The sequence below is a fragment of the Enhydra lutris genome, unplaced genomic scaffold (assembly GCF_002288905.1).
Source record: "Enhydra lutris kenyoni isolate GAN:26980312 unplaced genomic scaffold, ASM228890v2 scaffoldscaffold37, whole genome shotgun sequence".
Classification (NCBI taxonomy): Eukaryota; Metazoa; Chordata; class Mammalia; order Carnivora; family Mustelidae; genus Enhydra; species Enhydra lutris.
The window spans coordinates 5,908,231-5,924,003 of record NW_019154121.1 but is presented as its reverse complement, the minus strand read 5'-3'; the positions used below and the strand labels follow the sequence as shown (position 1 = coordinate 5,924,003).

Sequence of the window (15,773 nt, the reverse complement as noted above, 5' to 3'; positions counted from 1 at the left end):
TTTCCATCTTAACCATTTTTAAGTATATGGTTCAGTAATGTTAAGTATAATAATACTGTGGTGAAACATCTTTAGACTTTTCATCTTACAGAACTCTCTGTCCATTTAACAGCGCTCCTTTGCAATCTCCCCGGTCCTGATAACCAACATTCTACTTTCAGTTTCTATGAATTTGACTACTTTAGACACTTTATATAAGTAGAATCGTAAAGTATTTCTTTTTTTGACTAGCTTATTTCACTGAGCATAAGTCCTCAGGTTTATCCATTATGTCACATGTAATGGGATTTCCCTCCTTAAGGCTGAATACTATATGTATATACAATATTTTATCCTCTATTGTTTTTATTATATACATTTGCGTGTATATGTTGAGTTGCCAGTTTTGTATTTCTTGGTTTAATTTTATTTCAAAATAGTTCTTGTAAATAATTTTTACCGGCCATTTTATTTTCTGTTTTGCTTTTGATTTATGTATTCTTCCTGTGATTTAAACTGCTGGTAGCAAATGAAGACACTGACTCAACACATTTGAAATAACAATGACTTTCATTGCTTAAACCCAAAACTTCAAAATCAGATGGCTGACTTGGAAAATGGACTACATTTAGAAAAGCTTTTTTTTTTTTAATCTCATATGCTTAGATTTTTACATAAAGTTTCATAATTTGTCTGCTGACTCAACCTAAGCAATATTTTGGTGATATATATGTGACAAATTTTGTTGAAAGATAAATCTCCCCCCCCCAGTTTTATTGAGAAATAATTGACATATATCACCATCCAGATTTAAGGCATACAGCATGATGGTTTGATTTACATACATTGTGAATCAGTTACCAAAATAGGTTTAGCTAACATTCATCTTCTCATATGAATACAAAGAAAAGAACTTTTTTCCTTAGGATGAAAACTTGTAGGATATCCTGCCTTCACAACTCCCCTATATATCATACAGTAGTATTGGCTGTAGTTGTCATGTTATACATTACATCCTTACTAATTATTTATTTTATAACTGGAAGTTTGTATCTTTTGACCACCTTCCTCCAGCTCCCCTTTTCCCCCATTTTTTAACTCTGTAACCACAAGTCTGATCTTTTTCCATAGAGTATGGTTTTTTGTTTTAGATTCCACATATGAGTGAGTTCATACGGTGACTTCATTTAATATAATGCCTTCATGGTCCAGCTGTGCTTTTGTAAATGGTGGGATTTTCTTGTTTTGTTTTTGTTTTTGTTTTTGTTTTTTTAATGGCTGAATAATCTCCATTGTATATGTCACAACTTCTTTACCCATTCCTCCATCAACAGACACACATTGCTTCCATGTCTTGGCTCTTATAAGTAATGCTGCTATGATCTGAACATGGAGATGCTAATAACTCTTCAAGTTAGTGTTTTCATTTCTTTTGGATATATACCCATTGCTGGATTATGTCGTAGTTCTATTTGTAATTTTTTGAGGATCCTCCATACTGTTTTCTGTAGTGGCTCTATCAGTTTACAGTTCCACAAGCAGTGCACAAAGGGTTCCCTTTTCTCTATCTATGACCGCTTTTGTAATCTTTTGTCTTTTTGATGATGGTCAGTCTCTACAGGTGTGAGATGATCTCTCATTGTGGTTTTAAAGCAATTTTTTAAAAATTTACCTATTTAACAGAGAGAGAGAGTGCCCATAAGCAGGGGGAACGGTGGGTAGAGGGAGAGGGAAAAGCAGGCTCCCCACTGAGCAGAGAGCCCAATGTGGGGCAGGATCCCAGGATTCTGAGATCAAGGCGTGAGCCAGAAAGCAGGCATTTATCCAGCTGAGCCACCCAGGCGCCCCTCTCGTGCCCCTCTCATTGTGGTTTTAATTTGCATTTTCCTAATGACTAATGAATGTTGAGCATCTTTTCATTGTACCTGTTGGCTTTGGAAAAATGTTTCAAAAAGGATAAATTTTGAACTCGTAGTTTTTATAAGAGCTAGCAACCAGTGAATTTAATGAAGATGGTTTGTTTTCTTTTCCTTTTTTTTTTTTTTTCTTTTTTTGGTTTGGGTTTCTCTAAGGTAAATTATTTATGCATAGTCCTGTTAGTATCTGTGCAGTATTCAGTAATTCTAATAAAAATTGTTTTCAAAATCTTAGGTAAATTTGCAGGCATTTTATGTTCATACATATATATTGATAAGGAATACTTCCTGGCCAGTTACTTTGAATGGTAGCTGTTAAATGATAGGATTCTAGTAGGTTGTATGAAAATCTAAGGTTCTCTGGGAAGAATCATATTTGAAATTAAGGTAAGTGATAATTCATGGTGCTTTTTAAGAGCTTTGGCTGTATAATATATTTTAAGAATTGAAAACTCACCCTGTTTTCTGGCCACCTCCAAAAACCTGATGTCAGTTTGCCTAAAAGTTTGAAAAATGTCAACTCAGTCCTGTTGCATGTGAACACACTTTTTACTGTTGATTTAACATCAGTTTACTTGAGTACCACTTTCAGACTTACCTCTATCTTTTCCAAGTCTTTACTCTCTTCTTTAGTTTTCATAGCCATAGTTTAGTTTTGTATTTGCTTTCTTAAATCAATTGGAAAATTATACGGTTTTACATGGAAACAGTCTTTGATTTTTAGTAAGATTTAGATACTGTGTGGTTTTCTTGATTGCCTTCATTTATTCCAGGAGGTTGTTTACCATTATTGTTCTTTATGTACAATAAAGTACAGTACACTATTATACTGTCCCTTTCTGCTTTTCTGGACACAGATTGTTCTGTGCTATCTAGTGTAGTTCTCCAAAGGTAAGAGTTGAGAACTGATTTTGCTGTGGTTATTTGAATAAGAAAAATAAATGAGAATTCTGAGCAGCGAGCAATTGTATCTTCCACCTTAGCTTTCAGTTTCTCCATTACTTTCCCCATTTTAGGTCTCTCTACCAATATTTGGAAATCATCTACAACTAACAATATACCACAGTTAGCATCCCCTGAAACTGAAATCATGTGGAACATAATCCCATTGATTGAACCGAATCTCATTCATAATAGTGTTTTTTTGGAATTAAAATTTATATTTGGAGGGCGCCTGGGTGGCTCAGTTGGTTGGGCGACTGCCTTCGGCTCAGGTCATGATCCTGGAGTTCCAGGATCGAGTTCTACATCAGGCTCCCAGCTCCATGGGGAGTCTGCTTTTCCCTCTGACCTTTTCCCCCCTCATACTCTCTCTCAAATAAATAAAGCAAATCTTTAAAAAAAAAAAAAAACAATTATACTTGGGTATTTGGTATTTCTAATTGCCCCCCCCACCTCTTTTTCCTAAATATAAATTTTTTGGAGCAAGAACTATGTCTTTCTTTCTGTATACCACAGTCTTGGACATTTGATAAATATTCAAGAATTACTTACTTGATTGGAGAGAGATTAATTCAGTCATTTTGTAGCAGTTTCAGATACTGTAAAAAGACAGTATTTACTTTAATGAATTTATATTTTACACTACATATTTTTAAGTAAAACATATTACATTTATTATGAGTATCATATTCAAGTGTTTCTGTGCAGCATTTCTATTCAGGTTGTTTGAATATTATTTCCTTTTTACAATGTCTGTCATATGGCTATATTTAGGCACATAAGAAACACTGAAAAGTTTTATTATTTTAAAATAATGATTGAATTCTGTTGTGTATGGTCAGTGGGCTTTCTTTTTTCTGTTGTCTCCATCAATGGAACATGAGCTGTACAGTTCTCAGGAACAAATTTGTGTGTGTGTGTGTGTGTGTGTGTGTGTAAGTGCGTGCACGCTTTGTGTGTATGTGTGTATTTACATCCTATTTGCAGTGTAAAATTTTGAAAGGTAATTTCTATATTTTTATTTTTCAGAACATCGTAGTCGAACCCTCAAGGTCTGATGGAAGTATGGTTCGCCATTCCTCATCTCCATATGTAGTATATCCACCTGATAAGCCTTTCCTTAATAGTGATCTACGACGCTCCCCAAATAAGCCTACATTTGCCTATCCGGAAAGTAACAGCAGAGGTAATAGAGCTTGACAAGATAGATGTTTTTTATTGTTTGTTCATCCACTGCTTTAAAACTCTTATGTCTTCTAGGTATTTTAAAATTAGAGGAGTGGCACATGGGTGGCTCAGTCAGTTAAGCATCCAAATCCTGATTTCGGCTCAGGTCATGATCTCCCAACCCTCCCCCCACCCCACCCCCACACACGTGCCCCCTTTCTCTCAAAAAAAAAAAAAAAGAGGAGTATCTATTTTCCCTTTTCCTATTTTTAACGTCGTCAGTATACAGTGCTTTTCTTTTGTTCACTGATTGTTAAACAGTATTGTCCACTAAATCATCAAGGCTAAATACTTTGAGAAATCTAGGACTGTTCTGTCATATGCAATATGAGTCACGAACCAAAAAATCAGTATTTATGCCTCTGAAATATCCCAAAGATATATTGGTTATAACTCTTAATTCTTACTGCTTTGGCTTAAACTTTCATCATCTCTTACATAGATAATTGTGATATACTCCTAAATAATTGCTTAACCTGTGGTTTCCCTCTCATCCGCATTTAAACAACATTCTGCCATCATCTCTCCTACTTTAAACAAATTTTAGCACCTCTCCATGTCTTAACATAACAAAGTCCCAGGGTTTTTTTGGGATTTTTTTGGTTTGTTTGTTTGTTTGTTTTTTCTAATCTAGACTCTACCTACCTTACCAATTTCATCCCTATCTTCTCTTCTGTTCTTCCTTACCCACACATCCTTTGCTCTGGCTACTTAGAACTATATCTGTTCCCAGAACTTGCCATCTGTATTAGCTTTCTTGCTGCTTTAACAGATTACCACAGCTCAGCAACTTTAACACAACTTTAAATTGCTATCACACAGTTTCTTTAGGGTATAAATCTGGATGGGCTTAGCAGGGTCTTCTGTTTAGCGTTCTGTGAGGCTGAAATCAAGGTGTTGACTGGGCTCTGTTCCTTACTAGAGAGTCTAGGGAAGAATCTGTTCTCAGCTCATTCAGATTTTTGGCTGCATTCAGTTACCTGTGGTGATAGAGCTGAAGTTCCATTGTCTTGCTAACTTTTAGTTAGGGCCAGTCTTTCTTCCTAGAGGCTGTTTGCATTCCTTCCTTTGTTTTCTTTGTGGCTCCCTTCAAGGACTCGTGGGTCACCGGTCTTTCATGCTTCTTATCTCTCTCTTTAGGGTCCTTTCCCAAAGTCCTTTTTGCCAGGTAACAGGTATTCAGAGTTTGAAGGATTAGGACATAGGTATTCTTGGGTGTCCATTCTGATTGTCACACCAGCCATGTCAAGTTTATAAGTCTTTCTCTTGCTGTGCCCTCTTATTGAAATCTTTCTGTTTGGGAATTATACTCTTTAAAACCCACATTATGTATTATTTATTTTGAGAAGTCTTCTCTACCAGCTTCCCCAACACATACCTCTTCCTGCTCTTCTCAGATAGCTCTTCTAAATTCTGTTGGTCCTTTACCCACCATCCAGAGCCTTCATTTTTTTGTCATGGGGAAGCAGGTAGTGGTTTCCTTATCTGGCCATCCCATACTGAAAGTAGATATCATTGGACTGATACAAAAAAACTATAAAAGCATAATGGATCATGATGAATATCCTGAGGCATTGCTTAAGCAGTTCACAACACCATGCTCTGAAGGGATAAGAGATCTGATTTACTGTTTACACATTATTTTTTCTTTTGCTTACTTTCCTCTTCATCTCCTTTTTCCCTCTTCTCTCACATGTTCTTTAAAACCATTAGTGACACACAAGCAGAATGTAGCATTATCACTCACACACTGGGCTAAACATTTGCTGACTTTCTCCTGTATGAATAAATCTGCCCCATTTCACTTTTCTTATTCTTTTCATTCTTTAGTAATTACTTTTCTCTGAACTTTTTTTTTAAGTTTCTTTCGATAGAGGTGAATATCAGAACTAGATATAATATTGCAGTGGAAGGATTGATATCTGATTCCTAGACCTTGTATTCCTGCTAGAACTTTGTTGCATGATTATTTCTGTGTGTGCTTATTTTTTAAATAATAATTACTAAATCTTAACAGATTTTTTATCCACTGTGGGCTTCAGTCATTTATTCTTTGCTTTTTTACCATATGTTGTTTGTATGTTATACAGCTTTTATTTTTCTAAATCACCAAAATCTTTAGCTGCTGTGTACAGATGAGTAGCATTTTATCACTTGTTTTATTAACCATTGAATTAATTAGCATTTTCTTTATTATCTTCATCTTTAAGACACTATATCCTGTAAGAGGTTTTTAGTTAGTAAGTTGAGCATTGAATAAAGATATTTGTGCAAAACACCAGACTTCTGTTTGAATGACTGAAGTCTTAATTCAAATAGATACTCTGTATGATAAACTTTTCTTCTTTACATATAATAAATGCTTTTTTTGTACGAATACATTACAATAAAGAAGACTTACTCTTCTTTAGTTCTAGTTTAATATACTTTTATTTGATAAATTACCGTTTCACTTGGCTATCTAATAATCATGTTGAAAATATAGCTTGATTAATGCCATTGAAAGATAATTAAATTATGCTTTTTGTAATTCTCATTTTCATATTCATTTTGTTTTTGAAAAGAGATGAGCAAGAAATTGGAAGTTATTACTGCCTTCAAAAAAATGTATTGTCCTTGGAACCACTTTTTTTCCCTGCCATTTGGAGCCCTTTAAAAAAAAATGGTAACTAATGTCAATCCAAAGAAGTCTAATCCATTATTCATGTTATTTAATACATTTCAAATGACAGTAGTGTGCAGAATAGCTTGAACATTTGAAGCAAGGTAACTATGAGGCAATTCTACTAGGCCAGTGCTTTCTAAACCTTTCACTTAGCCTAGTCCGTGTGGAAAATGTAATGGTAACACATGTACAGCACATGGAGATAAACTGATGGGGCTGCTGGGAACTAGTCTGGGTGTTTCCACTGTGCCAGGCCACTTATGGCCTCTATAAAAGCTAAGAGAGATGGATCTATTACAAATTTGTATCACACCTGTTGGAAAAAGCTCAGCATTATTGTGACCAGTGAGAGAAGTCAAGTTATAGCTAGTGTGCTAGGTAGGTATTGATAACAATTTACTGCCCATCTGTTCTTCTAAAGCACTGGTTCTTCAATTTTTTAAATTCAGGGAACCCTAATTAACTCACTGCATATTTATATAATATGTTAATGAAGAATAACTGTTTTCCAGATTTAAAAAATGTACCGCAAAGAGTGACATTGTTTTATTTTATACTTTGTAAATCCCTTATTTCTAGCTTAATAGAAAACTGCTTGATTCTCATCTATTTTTGCATTCCATTTGTGTTAATTATTTTGATTAAAGTATGTGAAAAAAACCTGGCCTTACATGGATATGTAGATGGAAAAGAAGTAATACTTTAATAGTCTTTCCAGCAATTTGTGGATATTTTTATTTGATATTACACCAAAACTTAGCAAGTGGTTTCTTAAAATTCAGTTGTGTTGTGGAATCTGAAAGCATTATTGAATATTTCATATTCTGGGACCTCAGGACCACCTACATGGTGGAAGATTAACTTAGAGGATTCACAAGTTTCAGAAGTGGTTGTAATTATGGCTGAGGCTGAATACAGTAGAATCTAGAGAAACCAAGATGCAGGCTTCTAAATTTCTCCCTCATGAAGGTCACACAGAAAAACACTTCCTCCTCCAGCAATAAACTGCATGACATGTGTAGTGTTTCTGCTCAGGAAAGCCCACTTAAGTGTCAGACACTATGGCTGACACTATGGCTGCACAGTCATGATATTCACCATAAAACACTTTTGTTTATGCAATCAAAGCAGACTTATGCAGCAGGATTTAGTGCCTTAGGCATACAAAACCTTATTGATTAGTAACTAGGGAACATTTCAAAAGCCTAGTTTCCAGGGGTAGCCAAGGTTCAGGCCTGCTGTATAAACTTCTTTGGTAAGAAGTAATCAATTTGTTTATTTATGATTTTATTTACTCATTTGAGAGAGACACAGTGAGAGAGGGAACACAAGCAGAGAGAGTGGGAGAGAGAGAAGCAGGCTTCCTGATGAGGAGGGAACCCAATGAGGGGCTCCATCCCAGCACCCTGGGATCATGACCTGAGCCAGAGGCAGCCACTTAACCGACTGAGCTACCCAGGTGCCCCAAGGACTTATTTTTTTTTTTTTTTTGAAGGGTAGTTGACATACACTGTTACATTAGTTTCAGGTATACAGCATAGTGATTTGACAATCCTATATATTACACTCTTCTCACCACAATAAATGTAGTTTACTGTCACCATTCAGTGTTATTGCGGTATTATTGGCTGTGTTGCCGGTGTTTTACTTTTTATCCCTGTGACTTATTATAAGTGGAGTTTGTACCTCTTAATCCCCTTCACATATTCTGCCTATCTCCCACTCTCCTCCCTTCTGGCAACCACAAATTCTCTGTGTTTATGAGTCTGTTTCTGTTTTGTTTGTTTATTAGGGTTTGTTTTTGTTTTTGTTTTGACTCCATAAACAAGTGAAATCATGTGGTATTTGTCTTTCTCTGGCTTATGTATTTAGCATAAAACCCTCTAAGTTGATCCATCTTGTCATGTATGGCAAGATTTCGTTCTTTTTTATGGCTGAGTAATATTCCATTATGTATATATGTGTGGCATATCTAATACTCCATTATATATATCACATTCTCTTTATCTGTGGATGTGTGCTTAGATTGGTTATTATAAATAATGCTGCAATAAACATAGGAGTGCATGTGAGTGTTTTCTTTGGGTAATCAGTAGTAGAATTACTATTACTGTATCATATGGTATTTCCTTTTTTTTTTTTTTTTTTTGAGGACCCTCCTTAATGTTTCCACAGTGACTTCCCCAGTTTATACTTTTACCAACAGTGCATAAGCGATCCCTTTTCACATCCTTGAAAACACTTGTCATTTCTTGTCTTTTTGATACTAGCTGTTCTTAGTAGTGTGACGTGATAACTCATAGAGCTTTTGACTTGCATATCCTGGTGATTAGCGTGTTGAACATCTGTTCGTGTGTCTTTTGGCCATCTAGATCTATCTTCTTTGGAAAAATGTCTATTCATGTCTTCTGCTCCTTTTGATTGGATTATTTGTGAATTTTTTTTTGGTGTTATGTTTTAGGAGTTCTTTGTCTGTTTTGGACACTAAGCCCTTATCAGCATACATGATTTGTAAATATTCTGCCATTCAGTAGGTTGCCTTTTTGTTTTGTTGATGTCTCCATTTGCTGTGTAAAAGCTTTTTAGTTTGATCCAGTCCCAGTAGTTTATTTCTGCTTTTGTTTCCCAGGCATAAGGAGACATATCTATAAAAGTGTTGCTAAGGCCAATGTCCAAAAGATTACTGCTTATATTTTCTTTTAGGAATTTTATGGGTTCATGTCTCACATTTAGGTCTTTAATCCATTTTGAGTTTATTTTTGTGTATGGTGTAAGAAAGTGGTCCAATTTCATTGTTTTGCATATAGCTTGCCAGTTTTCCCAGTACCACTTATTAAAGAGTCTGTCTTTTCCCCAGTGTATGTTCTCACCTCCTTTGTCACAGATTAACTGATCATATAAGTTTAAGTTTATTTCTGGGCTTTCCATCCTGTTCCATTGACCTTTGTGTTTATGTGCCAGTACCATACTGGTTTTGATTATGGTAGCTTTGCTGCAATCTTGGAATCTGGGATTGTGATACCTCCAGCTTTGTTTATGCTTCTTAAGATGGCTTTGGCTATTTAAGGTCTTTTATGGTTCCATATAAATTTTAGAATCATTTGTTCTCGTTCTATGAGTAAAACCGGTTGGTATTTTGATAAGGATTACATTGAATCTGTAGATTGCTTTTGGTAATAGGGACATTTTAACAATTCTTCCAGTCTATGAGCATGGTTTATCTTCCCATTTTTTTATGTTGTTGAGAAACATTGGAATAACTTTGGTGACAAATAAGCCATTCCAAAAGGCTAGAGAAAGAGAGCATATACCTCATACTGGGTCTTTTTGTTAATCTAGCACATTTGTGATACTGTAGTTGCTGACATGCAGAACAAAAATGATGCGTTCCAGCCAATTGCTCTAATAACTGTAAATGCAGAAATAAAGTACTGGCAAAGTCATACACTATTAGGTGTAATCTAATGAAGGGATGCAAGAAATGTTTGGTATTACAAAGTCTGAGTCGTTCAGAAGAGGTTTTAAAAAGCCTGAAGTAGGCACCTGGGTGGCTCAGTTGTTAAGCGGCTGCCTTCAACTCAGGTCATGATCCCAGGTCCTGGACTCAGTGGGAAGCCTGCTTCTCCCTCTCCTGCTCCCCCTACTTGTGTTCCTTCTCTCTCTCTGTCTCTCTCTGTCAAATAAGTAAATAAAATCTTTAAGAAAATTAAAAAAATAAAAAGAAGAAGCCTGAATTGATGGGGTGCCTGGGTGGCACAGTCAGTTGGGTGTCCTACTCTTGGTTTCAGCTTTGGTCCTGATCTCATGGTGGGATTAAGCTCTATATCAGGCTCTGTGCTCAGAGCAGAGTTGGTTTGAGATTTTTTCTCCTTCTCCCTCTGTCCCTCCCTACCGTGTTCTCTTTCTCTGAAATAAATAAATGAATCTTGAAAAGAAAAACAAAACAAAACTGAATTGATATAAAAGGCATATATTGATTTTCTCCTTTCCTATTAAATTTGTTATCTAACTACTCTAGGTTTTTTAGAGAATTGTTCCTTTAAATAATCCTAAATCTGGAATCTTTTCCTCTCCTCAGTCTTTTCCGTTGATTTTTTAGGTTTCTACGTTGTATGTGTTTCATGTCTGTGTTCTTTCTAATTCCACTGTAGTCTCATTGCATAATAGAAAGAATAAGCTGGCTATATTATAAAATGTATCAGTCTCCTCTTTGGAGCCTGTAACATTCTAGGCTCTAAAAATTTGGCGAGTGAATGAATTACATTAATAAACGGAAAAGTGTGTCTTGTTTTGAGTAAGAAGCCTCAATTTTTACAAGATGACAGTTCTTCCTATGTATTATATGGTTTACATAACATTTCATGTAAGTCATTGTTTAGGCAAAATGTTTCTGAATATGTTAATTATAAGAATAAATTTGAAATGTTTTAAGGATTTCTGTAATGTAGGAGACTGGCATTATCAATGTTTATAAGGTTTTAATAGTTAAAATACTGGAATACTAATAACGAAATCAGAATAAAAGTCCTGAAACTGTGGTTTCCGGTGTGTGTGTGTGAAACTATGTAGTGGGTACATGTGTGTGAGTAATAATTACATCTATAAATATTGGTACCTGTGTGAATTTGGTATATGATACAGATGCCATTTAAAGTTCTTCCTTCAATACAAAAGTAACTTTTATTTCACTTAAAGAATTAAATGTAAACATATGTGAAACTACACATACAATAAAGGAAAATATAAAGTTTATATATTCTTGAAGTTACAGAAGAGTGTTCTACCTATATAAAGAACTTGATGTTAAAGTTGTTATAATATGAAAAATCAGAACATCTTTATGCCAAAACTGACAACATCTAAACTGGCAGATATATTTTCTGGAATTAAGGACCAATAATAAAGTGATGGGGGACTTTTTCTTAAGGAATTCAGAAGAAAATTGGCCTGTCTTATTTATTTATTTATTTATTTATGTAAATTTTTAATAGAAATCCAAAGTGAAATAACCAGAAGGAGCTTTTGTTTCTTAATCAAAATAACAGAAATATTGTAATTAATAGTTGTATGTGTTGCCAAAGACATATACATCTGATGAAAGTATAAATTGATACAGCCTTTTATGAAGGTACTTTGCTTCAAAAACCTTTCAAATATGGATTTTTTTGACCCAGCAACTTAATTTTTCAATTTTTAGTTATTGACTATGAGGAAGTAATCTTTTAAGATTATCTGATTGTATGAGGGAATGCTCACAGTTTCATAGTGCTAACATCAAAAAGAAAACTTAGATAAATTTTGATTTAAATTTGTTTTATTCATATCAAAAAAGATTGAAAGCAGTAACCAAAAGTGATAGTCATTACTTCTTCATAGTAAGAGTATAAGTTGTTCTTTTTGTTTTATTTTCCTGTGCCTTCTATAGAGACCATGTATTACTTTTATAATCAGAAACTTTTGGTGGGACAGTTTAAAGAATGAATAGAATTTTTCCTATATAATGAAAAATTGAGATTTAAAAAAATAGTCCTTTTGTGCTTGAGTTCTGTAACTCTACAGTTGGAGTCTGCACATGATCCTATTAATAAAACAGGAAGCAGATTGGTAGTTAATGTACTTTTGGACAGTTAATGAATTTTATATGATTAGCTAAATATTTTTACCATTTTATAAAATCTTCAAAATGTTTTACCATAATTTGGTTTTTGAGTGTCTAGTGTATTTCAGAGACTCAGAGTATGTCTTTAAATGGATTTTTTTTTTAACGGATTTTTAAAAAACTATTATGTTGCAGTAATAAGCATTTCATTTTTCCCAAAGAGTGTTTCTCCTCTGGGCCCACCCATGTTTTACTTTTTATTTAGATGAGGTTTTTGGGGTTTTTTTTTTCCCATTGAACTTTCTCCATATATTTACATTATGCATGTTTGGATTTGGCAGCTATATTTTCTGCTCTGAAGAATCTTCAAGATAAGATTCGACGCTTAGAACTTGAAAGAATTCAGGCAGAAGAAAGTGTGAAAACCTTGTCTAGAGAAACAATTGAGTATAAGAAAGTTTTGGATGAACAGATACAAGAAAGAGAGAATTCAAAGAATGAGGAGTCAAAGCACAATCAAGGTTTGTTTAATTATGAAGGAAATGAAACCTACAAATACACAAAATACAAAATGAAATACACAAAATGTCTTGTAAAATTATTCTAAAAGCAATTTCACATTAGTATTTTCTATTAGTCATTGTCTTTGAGCACTCCAGAATTGCATTATACTCAGGTGCGTTTCGAAGAACACATGCTGATGGTCTTGCATTATATTTACTGATTGAATTCAAGACAGATTGGACTAGCATATAGAAAGAGAATGACTTAAGTCATCTGAATAGGCTTCTAGAGCTACTGGAAAGTGTTCGTTGTATACATAGTAGAATTAATTCCCATTAAATAGCTTGTTAAAACTTCCTGTGAGTGAGCTAATTTCTCCTTTTGTTACGTATTCTTTTTAGAACTGACATCTCAGTTGTTAGCTGCAGAAAATAAGTGTAATCTTCTAGAAAAACAGTTGGAATACATGCGCAATATGATAAAGCATGCAGAAATGGAAAGGACATCTGTCTTAGAAAAACAGGTATGGTGTATCACAGATTCGTTTTCAAGAATGTTAGTTATGGAGAAAATCAGACTGACCTAAAGATCTTTTTTCACAGTAAAGACTAACGGTTCTGTTAATGATAGTCATTTCTCCTTTTATCCTAATCACCGATAGTAGTACAAGGAGTTCATCTTGAGAAACAGCTCGGATAGGCTTTGGGGGAAAATGTGATTTGTTTCTTCAGCATAGCTATAAAGGGTTTCCTTTTTCCATGACCCTCACACACCCTGCCATATCCTGTGCTTACAGCTTCGATAGCTTCTGGTTTTTGAACAGTATAACAGCCCAAGACTGAAATTACTTGAATCGTTTATACATTGGGAAAAGGGGTAGTCAGTTCAATCTGCCACATGATTGGAAATAGAAACCATTATATACAATAATATAGCAATTCTTTCATTTGGGGTATTCCACTTCTTAGGTTAGAAAGAATCTATAAGAGCAGAATAAAATGTTCTGATTAGTGTATCTGTTAGGCATATATAATAAATGTCTTTGAATTAATAACCTTGTTTCATTAGTAAATTTCAAAAATAGCCCATTTCTTAAGATTGGTACTGGAAATAAAATATGATTTATGCCAATTTTTAACAGTGTATTTTTTAAGGGCAGTAACTGTCCACTAGCCTAGCCTAGTTTAATGGTTTACTCTGTGACTGTCAGATGGTAGTCTTTTCAACACCTTGACACTAAACCTGAAAATATAATACTAGATATTTTGCATAGAATTCAGAGACAATATAAATGATAGATACAAAAATAATTATTGCCTTAATTAAGAGATTAACTGTGTAAGTGAACCAGACTCACTGAAAGTTTTAGTCTATGTGTATCTAATAAATCCCTGCTACCCCAGAGTATAATGAAAGTCTCAGTATATGGAACCAAATGTAATAGTGTATGGTGAGAACAGGATTCCACTTGTTTTCCCTCTGTGGTTTCATTTTAATATGTTCTCCTAGAATTTCTCTGTAGTATCTAAGTAGTTCTATGAAAAGCCAAACAAATGTAATATATAGTATATGCCCTGTGTCAGTTGCTTTTTGTTTTGTCAAATTATCGTGCTGTTTATTACTGTTCCCTAGGTTTCCCTCGAAAGAGAACGACAACATGATCAAACACATGTGCAGAGCCAACTTGAAAAGTTGGATCTTCTGGAGCAGGAGTATAACAAACTTACCACAATGCAGGCCCTGGCAGAAGTCAGTGAATGTTTCTTTCACTCATCAGTGCATAATATTGGTTCTTTTGTAAAACTGATCATTTTATAATACTGGATATTCATAGGAAGAAAAGTGACCTTGTAGCAAAGAAACAGGAATTTTTAAAGGGCAAATATGTAAATTTGGAGAAAGTGTTCACATTTTATAATCTTGATGTACATAAGGAAATAGTTCTTTTTGAAAATGTTGGAAGCGTAAATGCTTTTGATCATCCTTAAGGCTTGTATTACTTGGTTTAAGCTGTTCTCTTTAGTTTTAATTGGTTCACTTGGGAAATATTTTTACCACTGAGATTAAGTTCCTAGTTTAGCTTCCATGTACGCTATCTGCCTTCGTTCAGAGCTGTGTGCTTTGGCCATAGATTTTACCCATAATTCTGTTCAACTGCCTCACAGCTACTTCACAAATGACTAATAATGAATCACAAAGAGTGTCATGGTTACTGGCAACCACAGTCCCATTACTAGAGTGAACTAATAAGCATATATTTACTGTGCTAAAATTTTATAGCAGATTACTATGTTGCTGTTTTAAATTTTACATAAAAACACTAAATCTTTCACTTTTAATATTTTTATTACTAGAAAAAAATGCAAGAGTTAGAAGCAAAGCTCCGTGAAGAAGAACAAGAAAGGAAACGTATGCAAACTAAGGCAGCCCAGGTAAGTTGCAGTGTCAGCAGGTAGGCTCCTCATATTTCATACTTTTCTTAATACAAAAGATTAAATGTGGACTTCTTAAATTATTTATATTTTGGAATAACCCAATATATTAATTGTCAGACATAGCTTGATATGGAAAATAAACCTATATTTTTACAGGGAGAGAGTAAAAGTTGAGCAGTTTTTTAGAGTTGTTTAAATTGTGATGTTCCAATCAGCATTTTAAAAAAATAATAGACAAAAACATCACAGATAATATATATAATGTAATACGTAACTATGTAAAATTTCTCACATGGGACACTACTGGAAATGTTTGAAAGCCATCATGTAGTTTCCATCTTACACATTTTCCTTTTCCTTAGTGGCCTCAAAACACCAGGACAGAAATTGAGATAATAGGCTGCCCCACTAGCTAATGACCCATACTAATTCACAAAAGCTACCATAAAGGGAAAGCGAGCTCTGTTTGCTCCTAGTCTTTGATTTTATCCTGTGCCTTGGCTACC

The 15,773-nt window shown here is 34.4% G+C and overlaps 1 protein-coding gene across 1 annotated transcript in view; it reads left to right on the top strand.

The window, feature by feature from the left end:
* The window catches only part of LOC111154481 (centrosomal protein 57), a 39,850-nt gene that overhangs the window by 9,330 nt on the left and 14,747 nt on the right, over positions 1–15,773 (top strand). Inside the window, exons 2-6 of the mRNA XM_022514094.1 lie at positions 3,867–4,023; positions 12,670–12,849; positions 13,234–13,355; positions 14,465–14,581; positions 15,187–15,264. Coding sequence (XP_022369802.1) covers positions 3,867–4,023; positions 12,670–12,849; positions 13,234–13,355; positions 14,465–14,581; positions 15,187–15,264 — 654 coding nt within the window. The remainder of the gene's footprint in view (positions 1–3,866; positions 4,024–12,669; positions 12,850–13,233; positions 13,356–14,464; positions 14,582–15,186; positions 15,265–15,773) is intronic.